This window comes from Chelmon rostratus, chromosome 5 (assembly GCF_017976325.1).
Source record: "Chelmon rostratus isolate fCheRos1 chromosome 5, fCheRos1.pri, whole genome shotgun sequence".
NCBI classification, from domain to species: domain Eukaryota; kingdom Metazoa; phylum Chordata; class Actinopteri; order Chaetodontiformes; family Chaetodontidae; genus Chelmon; species Chelmon rostratus.
The window spans coordinates 23,720,847-23,746,368 of record NC_055662.1 but is presented as its reverse complement, the minus strand read 5'-3'; the positions used below and the strand labels follow the sequence as shown (position 1 = coordinate 23,746,368).

Genomic DNA, 25,522 nt, shown 5'->3' with positions numbered 1-25,522 from the left:
TGTGGTTGGAGCTCTGCAAATACACGGCCTGTGATAGTGAATAAGGATGTTTCACTAACCTGTCTCAGGGCGTAAAGTAAACTCAGAAGAGTCAGTCTTTTGAGGTCAGCTTTCCTCAAGTGGTGGGTGTGGTTACTTTAGGTGAGGTTCAGCTTTTGGTTGCTTGGTGCCCCTCTGGAGGCAGGGCCCGTGCACCAGACATCAGGCATCAGAAGCACTGGGAGAAATCCTGGTGGGCCGGCTGCATGGTCGGCAAGTTGGGCTGCTTGAGTTGTACAAAAATAAGAGAGAGAAAGATGCATCCCTGCCCCAGTTTGATTAACTGGTGCGTGAACAGGTGTGTTTGAATGTGCATCTCTGTGGCTGGACCAGAGTATCCTCGTGCTGGGGATGTTGGGCTGATCTGGGTAAAGAGCTACAAGGCTATTTTTGAGTTCCAGTCGATCCCTGGCAGCGAACCTGACCTAACCAGAGAGGAAATTCACGTCTTTAGGTCAACGCTCCTCGGACTGTGTTGCGGAACCAGATCCGCTGGGGTATGGTTACTTTCAAGGTCAGCGGGGTTAGGTTACATAGATTCAGGCCTTCAGAAGCATTAGAAGTAATCAAATGAACAGCGAGAGACAGGCAAGGAATGAAAATGTTGAACAATTATTTAAGGTCTAAAGCTCAAAGCATGTCAGAAGAAAACTAATGTAGAACCATTTAGTTTTCTGTGTTTTCACGTGGATAGCCTGGATTTTATTCCAGAACACACCATGTGAGCGCGTGTGAAAAAAGCCACTGCAGCTATTGTGGACGGTGGTGAAAACAGGACATCAGCATCACTGAGGGGGCACAGTGTTTGCTGCTGGTGGGCTGCCGGTGTCTATGGTTACTCTAAACGGCTCATGTTAGTGACTATTGTGGCATTGTGTATGGCACGAAGCTGGCACAGCATAGAAGGCAGGTGCCCTGGAGACAAAGACTCAAAGACTGACTACACAATGAAGCTGTCAGCATTTATTTTTATGAGCAAGACTGTATTTTTGTTTGCATATAAATGTATCTGCTTTGCTGAAAAGCTCTGCAGTGTTAATTAGTGAATTTGATTTTATGTGTTAACAGTAAGCTGCAGTTATCGGATTGTCTGCTGGTTTAAAAAGTAATTCCTTTCCTCTTTGGACAAGCAAAAATGTAGCCATGAAGTGTTACTAATGTACAGTGTGTTTTAGAGTTGATATACAATTGGCTGACTGCATATCTTATTCACTTTCATGCACACGTCACTTTGAAAAGCAGCGTCAGGGGAAGTGAGCTTGCTAAAACACTTAACACCGGTCCTTTAATAGAAGCAGAGCTTTTAGAGCAAGCCCCAATAAGTCAATTACACAACCGTGACACAGCAGATGGTCTGGCTATATTCAGTTTACTCTAAAAGGGAATTAGTGCTGGAGAAAGTATTAAGAGATGTTGATGTTAGAGATTTCCAAAAAAAGAAGTGAAAACAATGACAATATGAGATCTGCTAAATCTGGGTGATAATGAAATATTGTTGCTAGATGATATGATGAAAAAAAAGAGTTTAGGTCATTTCAGGACATCAGCATGAGCAATGAGGAAATGGTCAACTTAAACCTGCCACCATAAATAAATGACATGGAACTTTACACTGACATACATGCACAGGTATAAATGTATATAAGTCGCTATATATATATGTTTTATTTTATTTTGTTCCATTCTATTTAAATATTTATAACGTGTAACATAAAGGGGCTGCAGCTTACATTTTATTGTGCAACCCTGTGTTGTAAAATGAGAAATTAACCTTGACCCTGAACAGAATGTATTGTCATATTATCATATTACAGCTCTTTTCTTTGGTGTGGGTATAGCATTATATCATTCTATTCTGTGAAACTTCATACCAGAAAACTGAGAATAGCATTTGGTCAGCCAATTCTATTTTCATGCTCATGTCACACTTCCTGCTCAGTATTTTTAGACTCACACATTTCAGTTTGCATGCTGTTGTGTGATAACATGGCTATTCTCGTTATGTGCATAACAGCATTAAGATAAGTGTTTCAAACTGATTTATTATCATTATTATTTGCCGTATTACTGGTTAGTACTAGTAGCATTATAGAAATTTCATACAATGAACACGTTTCCATCAGTCATGCTTAAAAGGGGTTTACCTATGAAAGGGGTGTGGCACAGCATACCGTTCACTATAACATATGTATAATTTTTAATATGAACCAAAGAATTAATGTCATGGTAATTGCGTTATCCTGACTAGCTGTTGCAATGATGCACAGCAGCAACAAGCGCTGCTACTGGCTCCACTGTAGTTAGTTTTAACCAACTCAGCCGTGTGGAAGTGGTTACAAAACATCAGATGCAGCACAAACCACGGTAATATGTAAATGTGCAAGACTGTAACAACAAACTTATTTCACCACCTCAAAACTATTGGCTCAGTTCAAGAGGAACTGAAAATCCATATCACTATCGCAGAAGTATATATTGCGATATCGTCTTAGGACTGATAGTAATCAAAAGAGTCAAAAGACGCGTCTGCAGCTTTGCTGTCCGTGCAGGCAGTTGGCTGGAAGTGTCATGGTACACCCCTGGATTGTGTTCACTGTGTGAGTGTGCATCACAGCGGAGTATTGCTTGTCAAGTGTGAGAGCCTGTTAAGCTCCTGCCTTACTCGTGAAAAAAGAGGAGACGGCAGACTTAACAGGAATCCTCGACGTTTTTCCACTGTACCTTATCTGTGGTGGCGGCTGCGTGACTCATTGCTTTTCCCTCACCCACACGTTATTTTGAGATTTGACTGAAATGTATTTTACACTCATTATAGTCTTTAAAATCTTCAATTCCCTGTGTGTTTTTAAGGCTTTCTTGGACTGATTCTCATTTAAACCCTTTAGTCATTACAGCCATTTTCCCTTTCCTTCTTACTTAACCATCACTCTGAGCCTAAGCTTTATGGGTTTGCAAATAAAATAAACTTGCTCTAACTTGCTTGATTAGCCTCTAGGACGGTCGACTGAGGGGGTAAAAGAACAGCTGTCAATACAGCTGGTCCTATCCATAAATGTCCTGTCACCGTGAATGTGTCCACTCATTAATGCTCCCTGGCTCCAGCTGGGGCTTTAAACTCTAGAGTCTTGGTGTTATGACATTTTAGTCATAACGAGAAGTCGCGGCAAGCTGACATTCTCCTAATTGGTTAAGGGAGTGGAGGTTGAAGAGCGCCTCAGTGGGTGCACTCCTGCAGGGGTCAGGTCATCACTCTCATCATCATCTACCTTCCTTCCGTCCTTCCTGCGCATTACCTGACGATGACTTGATGTTGGTCTGACTAACAGTAATTAGGCCACTCAAAAGGTCTCCCTCATTTGTATGCATCCATTTCCGTAACTCCACAAAGTTGAATGTTGGGCTACGCTGGAAAGCAGCATAACCTGATCCTTTGGTGCAGCTGAGGTCTATTTGATGGTATGGCGACATCTAGAGGTCACTGCAGGTGTTTTTTTTTTTTTTTATAGTGGACTTTGGCACTAAAGTGCAAATTCTGTCCCACTATAAAACATTGCCCTCATGGTCTGTTTGTTGTTTTATTCAAATGTTAAACATGTTTAACTGTGCATGTCTGGAGTGCGTGTTCATAGATTCAGCATAATGTGCAAAATCTAACGTGCTGCCTATCCCTTTGGAGAACCCTGATGCTCCGTCTGAGCGTCAATCTGATCGTGGCTTCAATGCACATTAAGGCTGGGCTTGCATCTCACTGTGCTCAGCGTTGCAGGGTTGCCTGTGTGTGCTTTGGCTTCTTTAGCGTTAGCCATATTGCTCACACCACTAGCCCACAGACAGCGCTTTCATCTGAGCCTAGATCAAAGAGAATGTGACCAGAGCAGCAGCATGTCCTCTGCCCTTTGCCTCCAAATACCCACTGCAGCGCTTTCATTGATATTACTGCCTCTTTTAGACCCAGCTCATTTCCAGCCATTACACCTCTTAAAGCATGTATGAATTTGCCAACATATTTTGTATCTTAACACAAGCGTGCAAATACAGGAGCAGATACATACAAGCAGTGTTTATAGGCTTAGTATGAACTCATGCAGGTACTTTCATGAACTTTTTAAAATTCCTATGGAGTCCACTAATCCTCTTCATTGACTTTCAGCCCTTTATCTCTTCATGTTTGTTTTGTGTTATTTACTTTTGATATGGTCTTCTTCCAGGTACCCATTCCTAACACCAGTGCAGCCTGTATGCACGGAGTCTTGGAGTTCCTGTACTGCGGCTTGCTGACGCCCTGTCCTGGTCTGGAGCCCATAGAACTAATTGTTCTGGCCAACCGTCTCTGTTTGCCGCGCCTTGTCGCAATCACAGGTACAGACTCTCTCTGCGGTATTAGAAGTGTTGCAAAGAGGGCTCCCTATTACACTGAATGTGGCACAATATGGTTTTGATACTGCCTGTTATCAGCGACTCAGTAAAAAGACTGTAGAGACAGCGGGGCCCATGTCAGTGGTGCATGTGAGCGGTAAATACTGACATGATTATGTACGTTTTGTGCATCTTCAGAGCAGCACGCTGTGGACGAGCTTCTCCAGCTGGCGGTGAAGGGGGGTGACATTGATGGCCAGGTGTTGGCTTACCTCGAGCTTGCACAGGTATGTCCTTGCAAAATCGTCCTTTAATGTACAATTAATTTATAATTTATTAATGATTAATTTTAAGTCGTACTTTTAAAATGATGAATAATAATTCACCTTAATTGTCTCTTACCTCAACTTCTCTCCTCCATTTTTCCTTTTGCAGTTCCACAATGCCAAGCAACTATCAGCTTGGTGCCTCCATCACATCTGCACTAATTATAACAGCATCTGCCGCAAGTTTCCCAAAGACATGAAGGCCATGTCTCCAGGTACCGGCACCTCGCCTCTCTTGGCCCTGATAATCTGTCTCTCCCAAACCTCTTTCACACATGCAGCTTTCCTCCCCGGTCAAACTCTGAACTGTGCTTTGCAGCTAGTTGGAACAATTGCAGCATGCCGTGACTTGTTCATAGCAAGCATTTGGTTGGAGTGGGAAGGCGGAATTTTTTGTACTAGTGCAAGGTAGCTAAAAATAAAGATAGTAGGAGAAACACATTAGTCCCTCATGGGCTGATTTTGTAAAAATGAGCAAATAGAAATGATGTCTTGCATTAGGTACATTAAGGACACACACAGTTTATTTTGCAGTCTTTTCTGGACATATCCTTGTCTTCCTCCCTGTAGAAAACCAGAGGCACTTTGAGAAGCAGCGTTGGCCTCCTGTGTGGTTCCTGAAGGAGGAGGACCGCTACCTGCGCTCTCAGAAGGAGCGCGAGCGTGAGGAGGAGATCTTGCGCAAGCAACACACCAAACGGGGCTGGTGTTTCTGGAGACACCCGTCCTCCTCTCCCCACGTCTCCTAAGGGGTCTCCTCCACTGACTTCTTCATCCTCACCTGGGTCGTCCCACCCAGGAAAGCTAACCCCCCTGTAACGTATATAGAGGCGGTCGTCTTTGAACCCTCTATCAGTGGAGAAATGGCTCTCAGTGCTTCTATGCCTGAATGTCGGCATGTTTGGGGGAATGTATGTGCCTCTTTATAACTGTAGGTGACTTCATGAGTGCTTTTTGGAATGCTTGTGTGGCAAGTGTAGACTTAACTGAAGGGTATGTGCGTGGATGCGTGGGTGTATGTTTGAGGTTATTACGATTGAGTGATGCTTCCGAGTTGAGTGCTTCCCAGACGCCCTGATCTATAAGGGCCCACGGCGTTGCAGTGCAGCCCCTTGTCTCCTCCACAAGAGCTCTGTCCCTCCACCAGCACTCACAGAGTCCCAGCCTTTGAGTGATTGGACTGGGAGCAAGGGCTCTCTATCTCTCTCAGTCTCCATCCTTCACATTGACCTTAATGACTATTACACACTGACCACCGCGGCTCCTCTCGTGGAGCTTACCTCTGCCTTCACTTCTACGCAGACTGTTAGCTTGCACACACAGACCCGTGCGAAATGCCCACCCCTCTAAAACCAGCACTGGATTCCCAGGAACTGACACTTAACAATGTAATTATTATTATTTTGATATTATTTGACCTTTTTATATATTCTCCGCACCTTCTATGACACTCTTATCAGGGTTCAGGGCGCACACTACTCCCAGGAAGTGTTGAGGACCATGATTGTCATTGGAGCCGCAGAGACGGGATGTTATTCACAGGTTTGAGTGTAAGGGCGAACCTCAAAACCGTTTATGAATTAGGATGCCCGAGTCAGGAGGCTTGATCACAGCTATTAGCCTTCAGTCTAATACTGGTGTGGTCCTCGTGTCCATAATCCACCGCTGCACCTCCCACCCCCGCCTCCTGCACACCACACTTGCAAAAAAAAGCAAAAAGAGTTGGATTCACCAAACTGCACCTCAGAGACATTCAAAGTGACCACTCGATAGCAACAGTGGGGGTAGAGAGGGCTAGCCTTACTTGATACCTCTGCCATGGAGGAATGATGGATACAGTATTAAACAAATCCGCTTGTAACGTCCATGACCACTAGGTTGCGTGGAAGCGCCTCAGCCAGCCTGCCTTTACACCCCTACACCACTAGGGGCAGCACTGCTCAGGGCCCCGGCACTAACCCTCACACGAACAGGAGTTTTTAATCCCTGTGATTCCTTCACTCTACTTTCAAATATTAAGCTCGTCAGTATAACTCAAATCCTTGCAAAGTGTTAAAAGAAAGCTAAAGCACATTCACAGTGTTATTAGTGCATTTTAAAACCCTGATTTTCACCTAATTCTGAATACCAAAGCTGTGATTCTTTTGATCTCTTGCTTCCTCACTTTCTTCGTTCCTGGCTCCCTGCTTCCTTCAGTGGCGAGAGGGGATGGAGGAGAAAGTGGCTTTTAAGGAGAAGGAGGCAGCGTAATAACCGAATCCCTCCTCGTTTCAGTCCGTGGTGTCAGGAGAAAAGTGTCCCTGCTGGACATTGCCTTCCATTCCTCTTGCTGGAATTGAAAATGGTGCTGAAGACACAATAAGACAGTGTCCGCATGAACACACAGACACATGCGATTTTATGTTCACAGTTTAAGTCTAGTTATTTAGTCTTTACCTGTGATGAATGTGCAGAAATGCAATTATGGTATTCAAATTTTGACACTTTTTTTCTTCTCCATATGCTAACAGTCTGTAAGAGGTCATAATAGGTCAGTGCTTTCAGAATGTGTAGATTTCAGATTTTACATACAGTGGTTACAAGCTTGTAATGTCTTTTGCCGCTTTTGTATTCAAAAACAGTGGGATCTGTTTCGCTTCCTCGTTAACCAGGAAAATAATATAACTTTAGATTGAATTTGCGGTTGTGAGTGTTGTCTCAAATGGCAAACGGCTTGATGTATAACTGCATATGAGAGCAAATCTGATTTTCTCGTAAAGGGTGCTAATTTCTTTGGGCTTTAGGGCCGAATGTGAAAACGAGACTTTGTGGTGATGACTTTCTATTAGCACGTTGTTCTATTTGTGGGTTTGCGCCCCTCAGCTTTGCCCAGGCAACTGCAGGAGATCGACAGATTGTGTGAAACATGTGGTGCGTTCTGCCGTTGTCCACGGGAGGCGTGTTAAAATCATTGTCAGCCACCGAAATAGAAGTCAGATAGGATCTCACGAGACCCGAGTGAGAATTGAACTGAATCCTCTCTGAAAAGAGTGAAAGTGGTGTAAAAGTGAACAAGTCTCAGTCAGCATTACATGCAACCTACATATTTTGGAATTTCTCCATGGATATTTAAACCATCCCAGTGCAGCGCTTTGGGAGTTTAGAAATGAGACCTAAAGAGGAGACGGTTGGGGGACAGTTTTTGATGGACTTCCATGGCCTCTTTTTAGTTCCCCATAGAAGGGATGGCTGTTAGATTTGTCTTATTAATGGTTGGTATGACCCATTAAGCCTCTTCTCTTGGTCCATGTGCCTTATAGTTGGACAAAACTAAAAATTAGTTGGGATTTTGGCAACATCAAACCGGCGGACAGGTTCTGCCGTGGTTGACATGATGGACACAGTAGACAATGGCCACGATAATGTGAGAACTGCAAAATGGATTATGGTGTTGCTTTATGCACCCTCAGCCATTACCCATCTGGAGGGGATTTCTGAGCCAACTCGAGCCATGCCTGTGGAGAACCTTTAGGCCTACTGCTCGTTTTTATGCAGACAAATGGCCTTAAATTAATCTCTTGGTAGAGTGTAGTACAGTATAGGTTGGTCTAATCATATGGCCTTGCATTAGTAGTTTTTTTAGACTGGTGATTATTTGGATTTAGGACTCACATTGTGGTCGGAAATCTCCACTGACTAGGTGATTGAGACGTAGGAATAAAAATGACAGGTTGATTCCTGTAGTGTAACTTCAAAACCACTGACTTTGATAAAGCAAAGCTTTTTAATGAGCACTGGCTGGCCTGTGTGCTGGGAGGGTGCAACCACTTTTAGAATGTGGTTGATTTGCATGGTGGCCTAACTTGGTCATTATAATGACACTTGGTATTGGAATGCACTTTCTTCTTCTTCTTCTTCTTTTTGTCTATGACTGTACCTTTCTGTGCTTAGCATGAATTATTCCTTAAGTAATATTGTTTTTAAACATGATGATTGTAGCACGATATTTCCACTTAAGTCTTTCGAAATTTCCCACATCTTAGTGAGGAGCTGGGTAACGTGACTTATCCAGCTTATTGTTTAAGGTCTAGTAGGCACTGAATCCCCACAGTAGCTCTCTTCTTGCTATGTGGCTTTATGCACAACTCAGTTTAACTTAATTAGCTCAGCACAGCCTATGGTAGCATCACTAAACATACAACTTTAAATAATCTGCTGGGACGTTCTACAGAGAGTTTCTTGGAAAACAAATGCAGAGGATCTGTTGCTGCTGTGCAGTGTTACAGCTTTCCCTTTTGTGCTTCTACTGTAGTTAATACAATCTATCATGCTTATTCTTGCTATTTTAAGATATTGGGTTGGGGGCATAAAACTAAAAAGCATAAAAAGCAAACTGAAATCAAGTATTGTAATGCACATATTTTAAGAATGTCCTAAATGGCTGAAAGCCAAGTGCAATGTTTGGGTTTAGCCTGCATGTAATGACAGAGGAATTGGGTAAAGCATGATGCATGTTTTGGAGTCTGACATAGGCTACTGTATATATAGCAGAGTTTCTTAACCTTGGGTTCGGGGCCCTATCTGGGGTCACTTGGTAATAGGAAATGTCTAAAACTTAAATAATAATAACGTAAAAAAAATAAATACTGTAGGTTTGAAATATATGTCATAATCGCTAAAATCTTTATTTGTATATTTGGATGCCACCAGTTCACGATAACTTGATTATTGTTCAATAACTGGGGTGTAAATTGAGAATTGTGGGAAATATAAATGGGCCAAAAAAGGTTGAGAAACCCTGATATACAGAGAGGGAGAGATGAAGATGCTAAATTTTGAAAGTTGTTAGCTTTATTCAACCCTCAATATTTGCTCCACACTGACCCCTACTGGCCAAAGTTCCATTCATTTGCATTGTCTTCTTTGATCGTATCACCTTTTCACAGTCACATTGTACTCTTTTCCTCCTTCTGAGCAGGCCTGACCCTCCTTTTTTAGATGTGAGGCCTAGTGACTGAGAGAACACCTCGCTTTTGGTCGTCTTGGGTGTCTCCTCTCCTGTGCCTTCAGTGAAATCTCACTCTTTTAATTATGTACAGGCTGACAGCGCTGCACCTGCAGCCTTCTGGGCTCAAAATAAAGTTGATCAAGCCAAGAAATACACACGTTTGAGCACAGAAAGAAAAGTAGGCAGCTTTCTTTAATGCACAGCAGCTTAGCATATAGCTACTGGCTATTGGGGTCATAGTGATAACTTCCAATGCTAACACAGATATGGAGCTTTACAGTTTTAGTATGTCATAACATCTGTGCTAAAGCTACGCAACAGACAAATTGTGAAATGACCAAGAAACCCAGCAAACCAGCAGTTTAAAAATGTTTTCGCACTCTTTCAGGTGCCTGCACTTTCTACTATGTAGCCTAATATGACTTTTTTGATAAGTGTGCTAAGTCTTTATATTTGCCAGTTTTCTTGATCAAAATGAAAATATCTTCTTACTTTTCCACTTTCTCGTGCTCTCTTTCTCTCTCATTCAAGAGTTTGCCCTGTTGCTTCCACTATTTAGCTGAAATTGTCTGTGTTGCAATCATGCATAACGTCAGTGTATTGTAAGTTGGGGAACAGCATCTGTGAACTACTGGTTGGATTAAAGGCAGATATTAGCTGTGACAGCTATGTATACACTATAATATGCTTTAATGAAGATAGTTGTTATCCAAAGTACAGTACAGTGTTGTAAATTTGATGAGTCCCAGCTGGAATTAACCTCTCACCTTATAACTGCTCACCGCACTGTATCTATGAGCTAAGCAGGTGTATACATACAGTAGGATGGTATGCACATGGAGACCCAGGACAGGGAGAGTGTTTCTATAGACAGACATGGTGTGATTAACCCCTGGTCTATACTGTATTATTTTTCAGTGGATCGTATATACTGTATAGTATTGTTATGCACTTTTGTTTCCATTGACTCATATGAGTTTTATTAACATTTACGGCTCATGTCATTTGTGTGTGTTACAATAAAAGGCAAAAGAAAGAGCACACCACACTCACAAACTATTAAGGGCTTTCAAGAAAATATACAACAATCAGAATGTTTTGCTGTTTTTGCAAAAAAAAAAATGTTTTGAAACGAAACATTTGTAATATTTTTGAACTACTGTGATTTGTACAAAATTTAAAAAAACAAAAGTAGATTTTTTTTCCTTTATTTGCCATTTCAGTATTTTGATGTTTGACATGGATTTTATTAAAACTGTTAATCTTTTGAACTTGTCTCACGTTTGTTATTGTGTTTTTCTGTTTCCCCTAACGTCACTCAGTTTCAAGGTAGAACGCAAGATAATGTGAATATAAAGGACGCAGCCGCTTTCTTCTATTTAGAGTTTATAAAAATTAGAATAGCCATAGTTTCAGAACATGCACACCTGTATCTACTTAAACACATGATTACCAATAGACTGAAGGAGAATGAGAACGCACAGACACACTCAGTAATGACTGCAGAACTCTAACTGAAGGCATAGGAAGTGACTGATGGTAAAAAGTCTTAAACACAGCATTGTGCGATACCAAAACAGACAATTTCAAAATGAAGTGATGATGATACAGCTGCCTTTAACACTCAGGTGCGCACTGATTTACTCTCAGTTTCAACATGTATTCCATCATAAAGCTCACCAGAATCAAACAATCTGATCTGGTATTATATGTAGGTTTCCCTGAAAAAAGATATGACAGAACGTATATATTCAATGTCAATATGATTTGTTGTGACAGTAAACTGCGGGCAGTTACTGTACATTAAATTAATGATGAGTTTCGTACACAAGATGAGCCACTACGCTGTAGAAATTCATTAAAGTTTAAGTCTTAAAGAATGAAAAAGAAAACAAAGCACAGTCCATTCCATTCTTCCTTTGTCTTTCTAAAGCTTTTGTTTCACAAAATGCATTCAGTCTCACACACACAGCAAGTTTGATACAGCTGTGCCACCTAGTGGATGAAAACAACTCTGCAGCCTCGCTTTGTGAACTGCAGAAAAAGACATCTTTAGAATGAAGGGGTTGAACAGGAATTTTCTACATGCAAAAGTCATCTCTTTAAAGTACGACCAAAGCTGTATTCCTCACATATATCATGCTGGTTTTTCAGTTTGAATTAAAGCCTTTGTGGCACCTCTTTCAGGGTCTCACACACATAAACAGATAATCTCTTTATTTTGTGTTTGTGATTAAAATACAAGACTGAAGATTGGTATTATAACCCTGGATCCAGCAGCACAGGTCCTCTGGCATTCAGGGCCACGACTGAGCTGCTGTCAGGAAGTGGCTGCACTAACTCCCACGGAGCAGCGCATTGAATCTGCATGTACCGGTTCTGTCAACCAGGACGACCCCAATAAACCCTGGACTACTATATAATTTTGACATGAAGGCAAAAGAATCGGTGAGTCTGTCACTCCCTCTCAAAGAGAACTGAATATGATGGGCCAACGTTTATTAATGTATTAGATGTATAAGTATTGGTGTCATTGGTTGACTATTGGCACGAACAGAAAATCCACCCTAAACTCGAATTTCATGTGTTTCTCATTAATATTCGTTGGTCTTGATTGGAATTCCAGTGAAACTGAGATAAAAGCTCAAACACCCTTTCGACTTTTACCAAACACAGTCAGCATCTGCCTCATCATTCATGCTTTATTTGTTCAGCTTCGATATTAAAAGCTGTCTTTCCGTCTGTGTATTGTTTTTAGATTTTCTCGAGACTTCGGATGAAAGAGAGACCGAGCGGCTCCCCGAGCACATGCATCATCAAGATCAACATGCTGTGAGACTTTTAATAGAGTAAGTCTGGTGAAGGATCACAGAAAGCCACAGAAACATGGGGGGAGAGGGCCGAGTGTTGCCATGGTGATGTTTAGTGATGTGGCTGGTGATGGGTAACTTTAGAAGAGTGATGAGGGCGGAGGAATATCTGTGTCCATATGCCATCTCGATGTGTGTGTTACAATCAGACCCTTCTTGGAAAACACACCAGTCCAGCTGCCTACCGGCAAACTCTGAACAGCCAATGACGTACATTAATTTTCCTCTCATTCTCTAGTAAATGGAGGAATTTACTAGTTTTGTAGCGGTGACCTCAGCGTCATCCATGGTCACGAGCTTCGGTCTGAACACTGATTAGAGACCTTCACGCTGCGTCAGCTCCTTGATCTGTGGGCTGTGTTCAAATTTCCCACCGACCTCGCCTCGCAGAAAACAAGCTGAGAGTCGCAGACAGGCTGACATCACCACATCTGGCTCTCATTTTCCAGGGTTCCCTCAGGAGCAGATAAGACGATCTGAATACGAGAGCGAAGGACTTCACGCTGTCTTACAGCTGAGAACAGCACAATGTGAGCGCCGTCCCGGACCACATGATGGTGATATGATGGAAGCGGAAATGATTTGCTCGATTAACCATGCTGATGCTTGAAGAACATGATGACTTTGTCGAACAAGAATGTATTTGCAGATCTTCAGAGGACACAACAACACACACACACAAACACACACATGCGAGGTTTTGTTGTAAAAAGTGGACCAACTAGAAATCCCAAACGTGAAAGAAGGTCTATTGACAGCAGATCCTTCTGCATATGTCGCCCTCCTCTATGTGTGTCCCGTCTACATGTTGTTGGTCCAGACCTCCTCAAGGTCTGCTCCATAAACAAAACTGTCGGCCCCTCCACACGCAAACACACACACACCTCTAAATCAAGGCCTCTCAAAGCAAAGTTTATGAACACTTTATCATCCTGACACCATGGTCTAATTTCAGGGCTGTTTTGTATGGGAAAGCAGACGCGGAGGTCCCTTTTTAGCGGAGATTTGTGGTCTCTTTTTATTTGTGCGTGACCCCGCCATTTGTTTACGCTTGTCATATTTCACCTCGGAAGGACGAGGAAGTCATAAAGCTCATGTTTGCTCGGTTTGATCCAGCAAAAAGGGAAGCAAAGCGAAGGGAGAAAGAAGCAATTTGGAAAAACGTGTTTTTCAGTCCTTGGGGTTTGTGTTTACAGAGGTAAGAATGTGATTTTTTGCACACACACACACACACTGAGGCTCAAGGGGAAGATATCTCAGGGTTGTTGTGGAGGCGCATAGCTGAGCACTGACCTCACCTGGAAGCCTGATGAGAAGACACCCAGATTCACAGATAATGTGTAGACCTCTTTCTCTCTCTCTCTGTCACACACACGCACGCACACACACACACACACACACACACACACAAACATGGGCACAGAGTAGGTTTGACTTGCATGTATACACTCTTTCTCTTTCTGCCTTCTGTTTCCATCTTTTCCACATACCTCTGATGTTTCCTTCACTCATCGCGCCTGTTTAGAACCTCAGATGACCTCAGTCTTCTCTCAAGGCAAAGCCATGAAAGAAATGCTGCTATGTTTGTGAGTTCAGCTTTCAGGTAAATGTACGTGCACCACCAGGCGTATCGCTTGTGACTAACATCCACTCAGTTGTATCATCGCCACCGGTGAGCCTCTCCCTCATCCACCTCGTTATCTACCTCCTGGAAAGCAATAACATGACTCCTCCACTGAGCTCAGCGTTTTCAAGACAGGAGGAGGTGAGACAGAGCTGCCAAAGTGTCTTCAGGGACACAATAAACGTTCCTGTTTCCACAACTAACAGTAATGTACCTGAACATTGCACAAGAGATCTTTGTTTTTTGGTTAAATCATGTGATTTTAACTGCTACGACTGTAGCAGTAAGCTACAGTGCTCGATGATTTCCGTGGGATGAGGAAACATCACCATGTATTACACACTCTGATGAGGTTGAAATGCAGCTGGCACAAATGGCACTTACAGATTAAAGGCTGGACACGTTCCAGCGGCTCATACCATAAAACAGCGCACTCACATGACAATGGGAAAATGCCAGTGGAAAGGCTGTATTTATGAAAACTTGAAGAGAAGATTACAGCCATCGCAGCTGCTCATACACAAGCAAATATGAGAGAGCACGCTCACGCACAGGGATGTCGGCGAGGAGAGGAGCAGCGGAAAACATATCATTAGTGACATGCAGGACAACAGCAGGACAAAGCTCAGGCTGTGACCCCTGAACTCAAACACATCTCTGGCAGGTCAGGTCTGAGCACACATAAACCTGCCACGCAAGCCCCGATGCACCCCCAAGAAAACAGGATTTGGACTAATCCATGCCTACAAGGAAGTGGGTTGTTTGGCAGAAGTTTATTTTGTCAGTTCAGAGTGAGATTATGTTTCCTAGTGTCACGCATCAGTAGATGGCAGGACAGTCCCATGCAGAATGACTTGTTAAAAAGCGGTGAGTTATCTGAGATGCCTGTTTTAAAAGTTAAGAGTTCTCTGAGAAACTACGAGAGGATGTCCCGTGTCACTGGACCACTCAACGCTCTGTCACCCACACTCCGTTAGTTTGGACTACATCAGGAAGGCAGGAAGCTGAACAAAAAGCTTGTGACAATTAGAGAAGGAGTTTCAGTAAATGAGGGGAAAATCACACACACACACACACACACACACACACACATCCAAATCCCCACTGGACATACAATCATTCCCACATTTAGACCCCATCCCCAACAGCAGCTGCCACCGCACCCCAGCAGAGGAAATGCCAAAGTCCTCTGAAGTGGAGCATAACAGCAGTGCAGTTCACATCCACGGTGAAGGGCTGCGAGGCTGGAAGGGCAGGAGAGCCTCTAATAGCAGGAAGTTGTAAGAATAATAGCGGCATGGGGATGTCATGCCCCCTGTCCTTCTGGCATGTAAGCTTTGGCCAGAGCAGCAGAGTCAGTCTGACCTGCATGTTAGCTTACACAACGATTGCAACATTTTTCACACAGCTTACAGTCAGGGTTTACCAAATGTGAGCGTATTTTTTTTTTTTTTTTTTTTTTTTTTGGGGGGGGGGATTACTTTTCCAAACAAACAAACAAACAAAAGAAGATACAGTCAGGCTTAACGCTAAACATCAGGCCACATTTATGTCACTATTTTTACTACTACTTTAAAGTATGCCAATGTTTTTAACACCAGAGATATCTTTTCTGTCACAGTGGCTCGCTCGCCTCTAATCTAAACGCTGAAATCATTAAATTGTTAAAAATCTGCTTTGCATTTGCAGCAGCAGACCTATTACATATTTCCCCGACTGAAAAATACTCGCAACCCTGATGGTGAAAGATGTGGCCAAAGGAAGAGGAATACAAAGATCAAAATGGAAGCTCTTTGCCTTAAAAGGAAGTGGTTATTTTTTCACGAGTCACTGCGTCGGGTGACGTGTCAATCCAATATTCGGCAGAGGATTACTCAGCCACTGGGAGCTGTTTCCAGATCAAATCTTGCCAGTGAAAAGCATGGCGCGGTGTATTACATGCTAGCAACAGTGATCAGAAATCAAACGTCATGAGGTCAGACCCAGGATGAGCCTGACACCTCAGCAAATAAAAACCTGTGACTTTTATCCTCCGCGTCTGTCCAGGATTATCTAAGAATGGCTGCTAAGTAAATTACAGAGCTCAGGAAACGTCCCATAATCCCAGATCTTAAACCCCCATGCCACTGACCCACGGTCAAATACCAGTGTGTGCGGGAGTGTGTCTGGAGTTCGCAGCTTGTGCTCTTGTAAGCATGTGAATGTGTGAGCGTACATCAGTGCAGGGCAGCGTTTGTGGGAGTTTGTGTGGTCGGTTTGTGTGTGTGTGTGTGTGTGTGTCACTGCTGGGCAGCCACTGAACAGACCCCCAGCCGCTCTCAAACACTGAAACAGCCTCCCCTGCTCTCTTGTGCTGCCTGCTTCGGACTCAGTTCCCATGAAATTGGCCCCTCTTTGGCTCGTTCAGATTGCCTGCACTGTAAATGGCTTCTCTGGAGTCTGCCAAGGGCCAGTGGGGGCCGGTTCAAAGACAAAAAAAGAGACAAAGGGAGACTGACAGATCCAAAGCTGCCGCCCTGCTCCTGTAGCCCCTCTAAACCACATCAACAACTCCTATGGTGGGTTTTTGCTCAAAAGAAAGCTTAGCCATCACAATTATTTTGAAAACTAACAATAACTCACAAAATAAATACTTTTATTGGATTGTTCCATGCTGTTGACCCTCGGCTATCATTCATTTACTTGCAGTATTGTGTAAAAGTGGTGATATGGTGCAATAACTCCACTGCTTTCACACAGCACAACGTTTGTTATATTAATGTAAGGCCAGTGAGGGGCAGGGAAGTTGCCTTAAAGAAGGGTTGCCAAGTCAATGTGAGGATGAGGAGGATGCATGAGGCAGTTAGGATCTGTACGTGTTGCTGAGTGCTTGCGTTTCTTCCAAGTGACCCAGCTAGTGAAGTCATTATGCTTTCCACTCTCTCAACGGGAGGTGGGGCTTTCTAGTGCAAACTTATTCTATCCCGCTGCACAAAGACCAGTGTGCAGTCGCGGACTCCTCCACGCTGTGAGTGCGCAGCGCCTGCACAGATCGCTCCAATTTGGAACTTAAGCTCACGTTGCATGAACCTGCGTCGCTTCACTGCAGTTTTCTCGGCCGCGAACGACCCTCCGTATTCCGCTGTGGCTGTTCTCCAGCACATACTCCGACCCCGAAAACCGTCGGGACCAGTGAAGACAGAAGCTGCGGGAGTGGTCTGGAAACTTTTGCCATCATGAGCACGCCAGCGGTCAACCTTGATACCTACAGCCTGTCGCTGCTCACGGCCAAAGAGGACATCCTCAACCCCCGTTCCTCCACCAACTGGTAACGCACACTGCTCAGCAGCGTCCTGTTTGTCTGCAGCACAACACAAAAGATTAAATGTCAACCTTGTGATTCTGCGTTATTATAATGAGAAAATTACAAAGGCGAGCAGAATCAGTAACTTTCGTGGAACTTTCATGTTCTCCATCTTGTTTTGCTGAGCGAGTCGTAGCCGTTTACGCGTAACCAGGATGAATGTTGCGTAAGAAGAGGCTTGATTTCAATTAATCCAATGAGGGATACGGAGGTAGCCAGCACAGGGACAGCACGCAGCCTGGACCAGCAGTGACAAATGCATGCAGGCTGGTGTAGTAGCACAGTGAAGTATTGTCTCTCCCCTCTAGCGAGCCGTAGTGAGGTGAGGGTCGCCGTCCATTACGCACGCCAGGCGGCTGGTGTGCCTCAGAGCGCAGCACCTGGCCGGCGGCCCGCTGCTCTCACGGGGGCCTTGACTTGACGCTCCATGACTTTGCTATTCTCCCCTAGGAGCTGTGAGCCTTCATTCTTTGTGCTGAGGCTCATGTTTCTGCTGATGTGCTGATCTCTGACAAGGGTTGTCTTTCAGGGAGAGGCTCTTTAATTTGACAGCACATTCATCCACAACCTAACTAACATATAATAATTAGTAAAATGTTGAGCAATAACTAAAATGTTCACAATTTTTTTTTAAATTCTCGCCTCTGGATGATTCTTTAACAGATGAAAAGCTGAAAATATTTAATTTCATTAATTGTGCTCTTGCATATGTGAGTATATACATGCTGTAACCTGATCACCTGGCACTTGGCTCATTCTGTCCTTTTGTCATAGAGTTTGGCTGGTTTGTCACCATGGCAACCTATCCATCTTTTCCAAACAATGACAGTCTCCAACTCTGACACGGTCTCATCTTCTTTCTCCAATTTCTTCCTCACTTCTGCTGTGTGTGTGTGTGTGTGTGTGTGTGTGTGTGTGTGTGTGTGTGTGTGTGTGGTATTGTCATCTCCAGCTGCAGACATGTTGTCACTGGCTATACTCTGCTCGCACAGGGAGAATTAGAGAAGCTATGACCCCGCTCTTTCCACGTATCCACTCACTCTGATGAAGTTATAGTTTCAAGAAGTAGGCCAACTCCACATGTGTTCTCATGTGGAAGTGGAGGACTGATTCTGTCCATTTCTGTTCATCTTCCTCTGCCTCAAATCTCTCTCTGCCACAGGGTTTTGCTGCCCCCTTTTTCCCACCTTCTTCCTGGCTTTTCGTGACGCCACGCAGGCTTGAGGATATGAGATTTAGAACTCTGTGAGTTAACCTTGACAAGCTGAAATCTGACATCTTTGTGAATGGGGTGGAAAGAAGTTCCCCATCCAGGCATAACATGCTTAGTTTCCAGTCTTTCTTACATTTGGAAAATCTCGTTTCCATGTTCGGTATCACCATGGAGGTTTGGTCCCATGGCAACACTTCCATATTGATACTTCACTGATCCAGCAGTTTCTCATTGGAGAACATTTTCCTGAAGTCTCAGTCTAAAACAAATCTGCCAACCCACTGCCTCTCAAACAATCACACACACACACACGTACAGATGCATCTATCCACAACCTGCATGTGTTTGGTTGTGCTTACAAGGAAGAGAGAGAGAGAGAAATCCCCCAGAATTCATTGGGGCCACTTTAAAAGGCTAAATAACTCTGCTGTGACTGAATAGAGAGGTGGGAGGGGGACACGGTGATGTCATGTTTCCCACTGTCAAACCACTGAAACAGACACACACCTCGCGTATGCGTGTCTGCGTGTGTCGAAGAGGTTTTATGTGAGTGCATGTGACTTTGCATGTGAATGTGTTTGTTTCTGGATGTGCATATGCATCCTGCAGCAGACCATTAAAGTGAGTCTGGGCCGTTTGTACAGAGAGGGGCAGGGGGCTGGTTTTGTTGAACGATCCCGCCCCCACAGTGTGGCCTTGAGGTCCCTGTGCGTATTATCTAATGACCTTGTGTCCTGAATGGGAAACAGACCCTTTGTGGGTGAGACTCTGAAGAAAAGAGGAGCAATTTCAATGCGTCCTTCTTTCAGACAACTCTGCTCAACACACAGCCTTGGAGGTCTCTCCTGTGTCTCCCAGACCACTGAGGACTACAAAGTTTCCAACTTGTAGGCTGGAAACCTCCGCTGTCTGCATGTTTTCTGTGTTTGTGTGTACTTTGAGGGACTGAAAGGAAGAGAAACAGTGAAAATGCATGTTCCCAAGGACATTGTCTAATCCTCTGAGGAAATACTTCTAATTCTTAGCACCAGAAACCCTGATTCATGCTCCTTTTACACCAAAATAAATGAGTCAAATTGGCACTTTAAGTAAGGTCACAGTTCTTAATGTGGCCATACACAAATGGAAACATTTGTAAGCAACTATGTTGACATCTTTCATATGAGCCTTGCTTTTTATTCTATTTTTATCCTGTCTTTTTTTTCCCCCTTAACAGTTAAATAAAATACCCCAGTCAGTGGTTTGGTCTGCACATTTCACACATTTTCATCTCAGCCAATAAGACAGTGTAAATAAGAGCAATTTTCCAAAGCAGCCTTAACAGAAGAGCCTTCCTGCCAAGTATCAAATAGAGTGCAGCTCCAGCTTAGCCATGCATGTAAAAGAAGGGGAGAAATCGGTTTAGAAAATGTTTACAGCATTGTTTAAGCCTTGCAAAGCATATCAGATGGGAATTCCTATTGCGCTGTGGAGCAGTTTGACCTCTATTCATCAGAGTTGGGTGTGGGCTGTATCCAGACATCTGCAGGCCCTGCTGACTTTCAACACACCTTCCCCATAGACGTCTTGCTCTGATACTGCGTGTTGTGCTTGCGTTAAGTGTTTCACTATGTTCTCTTGCAGGGATTATTACAGTCTGCAGGCAGTGACGCATAAAGTAAATATCTGATTTCATTGTAGTAACAGAAGAGTATTCAGAGACCAGTCGATCTCGTCTTCGTTCATTCTGTTTTGAAAGCCGAGTTCTAGACTTGGATCAGATTTTATTTACATACGTACAGTTTTATTTGTACTGGGCCAGATTTTACTCCACCAAAAATGATTTGAAAGTACAAGAATCTCACCCATTTTTATTTAAGAAGCAACACACTACCCTCCTCTTCAGGCCTCTGATCTCTTTAGAAGGGACTCTCCTGTCGATGATAAATGGAGGAGCCTTTATTTCAGCACAGGCCCGAGGTGTTTGTGTTGCTGTTGCTTGCCAGAATTTCCACAGGCTCATGCATGATTAACCGAGACCTAAATTGTTCCTGGGAGTCTAAAGTTACGCGCTGCATGGAATACACCTGTGGGTGCGGGGAGAGGATGGGAGGTAGGAAGGTAAGATGCACGCCTGCCATTTTGAGTGCTTCTGCTTGTGTATAGGTGTACAGTATGTCCTGACTCCAGAGGGAGATTATATGTGCAAGTGCAGCAAGTCAGTCATCTTGTTTGCAAAGATAAACAACCATTATCATCACACTGTTATCAAGACATAACTCACTGCCTGAACTTCCTTGGAAAGGTTCTGCTTTTTTTTTCACTTCCTCATTCATCCACAAAGACACAGCTGACACTGAATGGCTTATTAATGCTATCTGTTGACACATGAGCTGTTGTGAGGGTTCTCCTTTGAAACGAATACTTCTGGTCACCTGACTGTGGAATCCCACATGAGGAAAACAAGCAGTCTGGTTGGTTTCCTCTAGCTGTTCAGGATAAGGCTTCAAAGGCTGCACGCAGTGTTGTTAACAGGCTGAACGATAATAGGACATGTTTGATCGATTCTTGATATAAATAGCAGTGTACTGTAAATGGGAAGTCAACTGGACCAATGCCCGGTCTGCTCTCTCTCTCTCTTTTGTCTCTCTCTCCATCTCTGCTTCTTGTATAATAGTTTGCAGTAGCTGTCTGTGTCTGTGACATGGATCTCCATTGATCTCTTAAGAAGCATGCATCCTGTCACTTATCACATTACTGTTACTGTAAAAAACCTAAAGCCAGATATCAGGGCTGCCTTTCATACCATACAGACTCTGCAAGGGACAGCAGTGAAATGACAAAGGACTCAGGACTAGGAGCAACTTTACCCAAAGGTCCTTTAACCACAGTTGCTAGAGCTAAAAAGACGAGACTTGGCCTGACCAGGGGGCCTTAAAGTCAGCTGGACACTGTGGCTGACCAGTGTACTTTAGGGCAAAACATAAGCATGCAAGTGCTCCAGTAGGACACAGACACATCTGGGTTACATAAAGGTGCTTAAAAACCAACTGCTTGCCATCGACATAGTTGATATTTCAAAGATACAAGGTTTGCACCTCTCAGTTGTGCTTTCTGCAGGAAGTACCCTCAGCTTTCCTCGCTGCATGTGTGAGCATGTCTGTGGGTGGCATGTTGGACGATGATGACGATGATGGCTCTAATGGCTGTTGTATGTATATCTGTTTAAATGAACTTAGAGAATCATTCTAACAGTAATCACTAAACAACTGCTTACTACTCCCTTAAACATTGTTTAGATCCATCTAAGCTCTGAGATGAAGCTGCTGTGGTAATAGTAGGTTTCGAGCATGATGAGACATGACTGCAGAAGGCTGTACTGTATGTGTGTGTGTTGCGTGTGTGTGTGTATTGTGTGTGTGTCTCTGTACGTTTGGATTTCTTAGCGTGCAAACTGTTGGTTGCAAGACCACAAATTGACACCGTGTTGAAGTGTGACTTGTAATTGCCCCATAGAAGATGCAAAAGGTTGGTCATTAATGTTTCATGACTTGGTGGCACTGCAGAGCTGTTACCCACAAATTCCACCAGGCAGGGCTGTGTCATGTTCCTGCTGCGGTGTGGCCGGACGAGGCTTGTGATTCCACCAGAGGGCTTTGTATCAGGCGGGTGTTGCATCACTCTTTGGTGACACTTTACAATATAGTACACAAAAGAGTGTGTAGTTAAGGAACGAGTGAGGCTAAGTCCCGAATAATTGTGATTTGAGGACTATATAGTAGAAATGGATGAGTTTGTAGAGTCCAGACTGGGAGATACTCAAATACTCCCCTGCTGCTCATTCATTCAGCTAATAGGACCACTAACTGCACGGTTAACGGAGCTAATTAGCACACAGCCGCTGTGGTTGGCAGCACTTAGTGGGTGCTTTAGCTATCTGTCCATCAGGACACTCTGTTGAGGCAGAGCAGCTGAGCTGGAGGACATCAGAGGGAAAACCAGAAAATGTTTTCTTCATAAAATATGATCGTGTAAATGCTGTGATGCTGTAAATCACATCGATATGACAGCGGTGTGGAACTCCATTGCACTCTGCATTAAGCTGCAAAAAATACCAGTTCTTGTATAATGCTGCTTGATGGAACTTGTTGTGAACTCCCAGTGATAACTCAGTAGCTACTTGTCATAATTATTTAAGTAATAAACAGCTGTTTAGTAACTTCTCTGTATGATGCATCAAGAGAAAGTGACTAAGTTTCCCTAATGAGTCTACACTATTGTGCCACTCAGGAGCTGGTTCGTAGTTAACCAGGAGTGACTCATGAAGAAAGTGGTCACTATGTTGATTCACAGATGTTTATGAAGTAATTATTACCTAAGGATTTATTAATAGAGCATCCCCCTTCTCTTCTCCAGTAACTCATCATTATCAACTATGTAGCCCTCAAATCACAGTTATTCTGGAACTACTCATAAACGATTCGTTAATTATCAGGCCTTTCTTGAGTCATCCTTACGCGTACCTTAGCAACTAATCACATTTTTGTGTACCCATTGTAAAGTATTGAAAAGTTTTATATATAGAACGTCATGAACAATAAACCTGAAAGCATTTTGTCGTCCTCACACCTGACCTTTCTGTCAATTCCCCCTTTTGTTTGCTCAAGTGCCTCGGTGGTTGACCTTAACCCAGATGCCCTCTGCACATTGTTTCCACTGGAAATCTTTCCTTTTTGTGCCCACACCAGCGAGCACAACAAACACGTTATTGTTTCCCTTTGCAGTTCAAGATCAAGGCTCTGCTGCAAACCTTTGGCTGTGTCTTTGTGAAACCAGATGAATTGTTCAGGCAAATTCTATGAAAATTAGGAGCTGGAAGGAGGTGAATTGTTTGTTTAATCTAGCTAATGGGCCTTGAGTGTAGCACACAGAGTGGGATAGCCAAGGGTGTGTCAGATAGCTGTCTGAAAACATCTGTATTTTAGTGTTTCTTCAAACATTGGCAGGAGGATGAATAATGTGTGTGTCCAGCTGAGGCACTTCTAGGGGATGTCTGAGCTACAGTGTGATAGCACAGAAATAGATTGTTCTGTTGATGTTTATGCATGTCTGAGCTGCAGAATTTGCCAAAGATTTAACCCATGAAACCAAGATTGTGGCACTCAAGTACACTGAAGCTTGTCTACTAGTATTGGAGATATGAAAGTGACCTGTCTGAGGTTGTTGGCATGCTTGGATTTGAAATTGCTGAAGCAGGGATTTGCATCCACATCCTCCAGGGTAGCTCCCACACAGCTGTTTAATTGCTAAATTATTAACTCTCATTGTAAGGTGGACATTTATTAGCGATCTTGGTTGCAGAGAGAACAGGCAGGCTTGTTTCTTTGCCATATTTCCAGAAATAAACCGAATGTTTGACATCTAGAAAGTGTTTGGATGTATTCGAAAGCTCTTCTTTCTGGCATCTTGAGCTACTGAATTAGCCAGAGCCTGAACGCCTCGTCATGTTCTGTGTTGCTGTGGCGCGCCTCTTTTTGCGAGCGTGCCAAGCACAACAGCAGCAGCGTCTGATGGCTGCAAATCTTTTGACAGATGACAGCATATTTATTGCTACTTTCCTCTTAATTACACAGTTGTGAGCTCATCAGGCACAGGCACCGACACCTTCATGCATATTTTGGTGTGCAACGACACATGCAAATACATACAAACACTGGGCCAATTCAATAAGGGCACCCACCCTGTCTCATTCCCATAGCTTTGCTGACACTGTGAGGCCTCATCAGCTGTGTTTGCTGAAGCAATTGCTCCCTCTTCACCATGGTTACAAAGGAGCAGCATGGTTATAATCATGACAGTCTGGCGGTAGCTGTTAGCATCTTGTAGCAAAGTCACACTGGATGCACGGCCATGACTGGGAACTTTCCATTATCCTGCCTTGTTTGTTCGCTTGCTGGTGGTGGGATTGGGTTGTGGGTGGGTGAGGAGAGTCGGGGGGCTCCGTTGTCCTGACGACCCTGGTGGGAAAGCTTGGTTGTTTGTTAAGAGAGACTGAATGAAGCGGGGGAGATGAGTGGAGAGGGAGTGAGGAGGCTGTGAAGAGGGCCAGACTGAATGGACAAGGACACTAGGTAAGAAATGTAGAGGAATAACAAGATGAGAAAAGAAAACGTGAGAGGAAAGAGAAGGAATGGCCGTGAGTGAAGTTCAGTGGGGTGGTCTTGACAAGAGGTTGTTGCAAAGCAGAATCAGCGAATGACCGAAGTTGGGGGAGAGACAGAGCGAAGAAAGGGAAAGATGAGAAGACAGGTGGAGGGTAGAAGAGGACGGAGTGGAAGATCAAAGCTTGAAGAGAGGCAGCCAAATGAGGTCTAAGTGGACATGTGATACTTGAGAGAGTTTGCTTTGTTTAGTTGAAGGAAATGGCTGAAGATAAGATGCCATCATGTTTTTAATGGTCCCATAATAACTGTGATATAGAGACAGGAGGCTGTTCCTATGTGTGTGTGTGTGTGTGTAGCAGTGTGGGACAGCATGCACAGGAAATGCCAGAGTGATCCCACTGGATCACGATTTTCGAAGGTTTATCATCTCTCCTCTCCTCTCCTCTCCTCTCCTCTCCTCTCCTCTCCTCTCCTTTCCTTTCCTTTCCTCTCCTCTCCTCTCCTCTCCTCTCCTCTCCTCTCCTCTCCTCTCCTCTCCTCTCCTCTCCTCTTCTCTCCTCTCCTCTCCTCTCCATTTATTCCTCCTCATGTCAGGTGTAGGAAAATAAATGAAGTTCCCAT

The 25,522-nt window shown here is 43.7% G+C and overlaps 2 protein-coding genes across 7 annotated transcripts in view; both read left to right on the top strand.

The window, feature by feature from the left end:
* The window catches only part of rhobtb4 (Rho related BTB domain containing 4), a 42,081-nt gene extending 31,106 nt beyond the window's left edge, over nt 1-10,975 (top strand). For all 6 annotated transcript variants that reach the window (XM_041937018.1, XM_041937015.1, XM_041937016.1 and 3 more), the window contains 4 exons: nt 4,248-4,398; nt 4,594-4,682; nt 4,831-4,936; nt 5,292-10,975. In XM_041937018.1, the coding sequence (XP_041792952.1) occupies nt 4,248-4,398; nt 4,594-4,682; nt 4,831-4,936; nt 5,292-5,470 (525 nt within the window). In that variant the 3' untranslated portion in view covers nt 5,471-10,975. The remainder of the gene's footprint in view (nt 1-4,247; nt 4,399-4,593; nt 4,683-4,830; nt 4,937-5,291) is intronic.
* A 6,190-nt stretch (nt 10,976-17,165) lies between these two features.
* si:dkey-40c11.2 (drebrin-like protein A) overlaps nt 17,166-25,522 on the top strand; it is a 30,311-nt gene continuing 21,954 nt past the window's right edge. Inside the window, exon 1 of the mRNA XM_041937205.1 lies at nt 17,166-17,509. Coding sequence (XP_041793139.1) covers nt 17,418-17,509 — 92 coding nt within the window. The 5' untranslated portion in view covers nt 17,166-17,417. The remainder of the gene's footprint in view (nt 17,510-25,522) is intronic.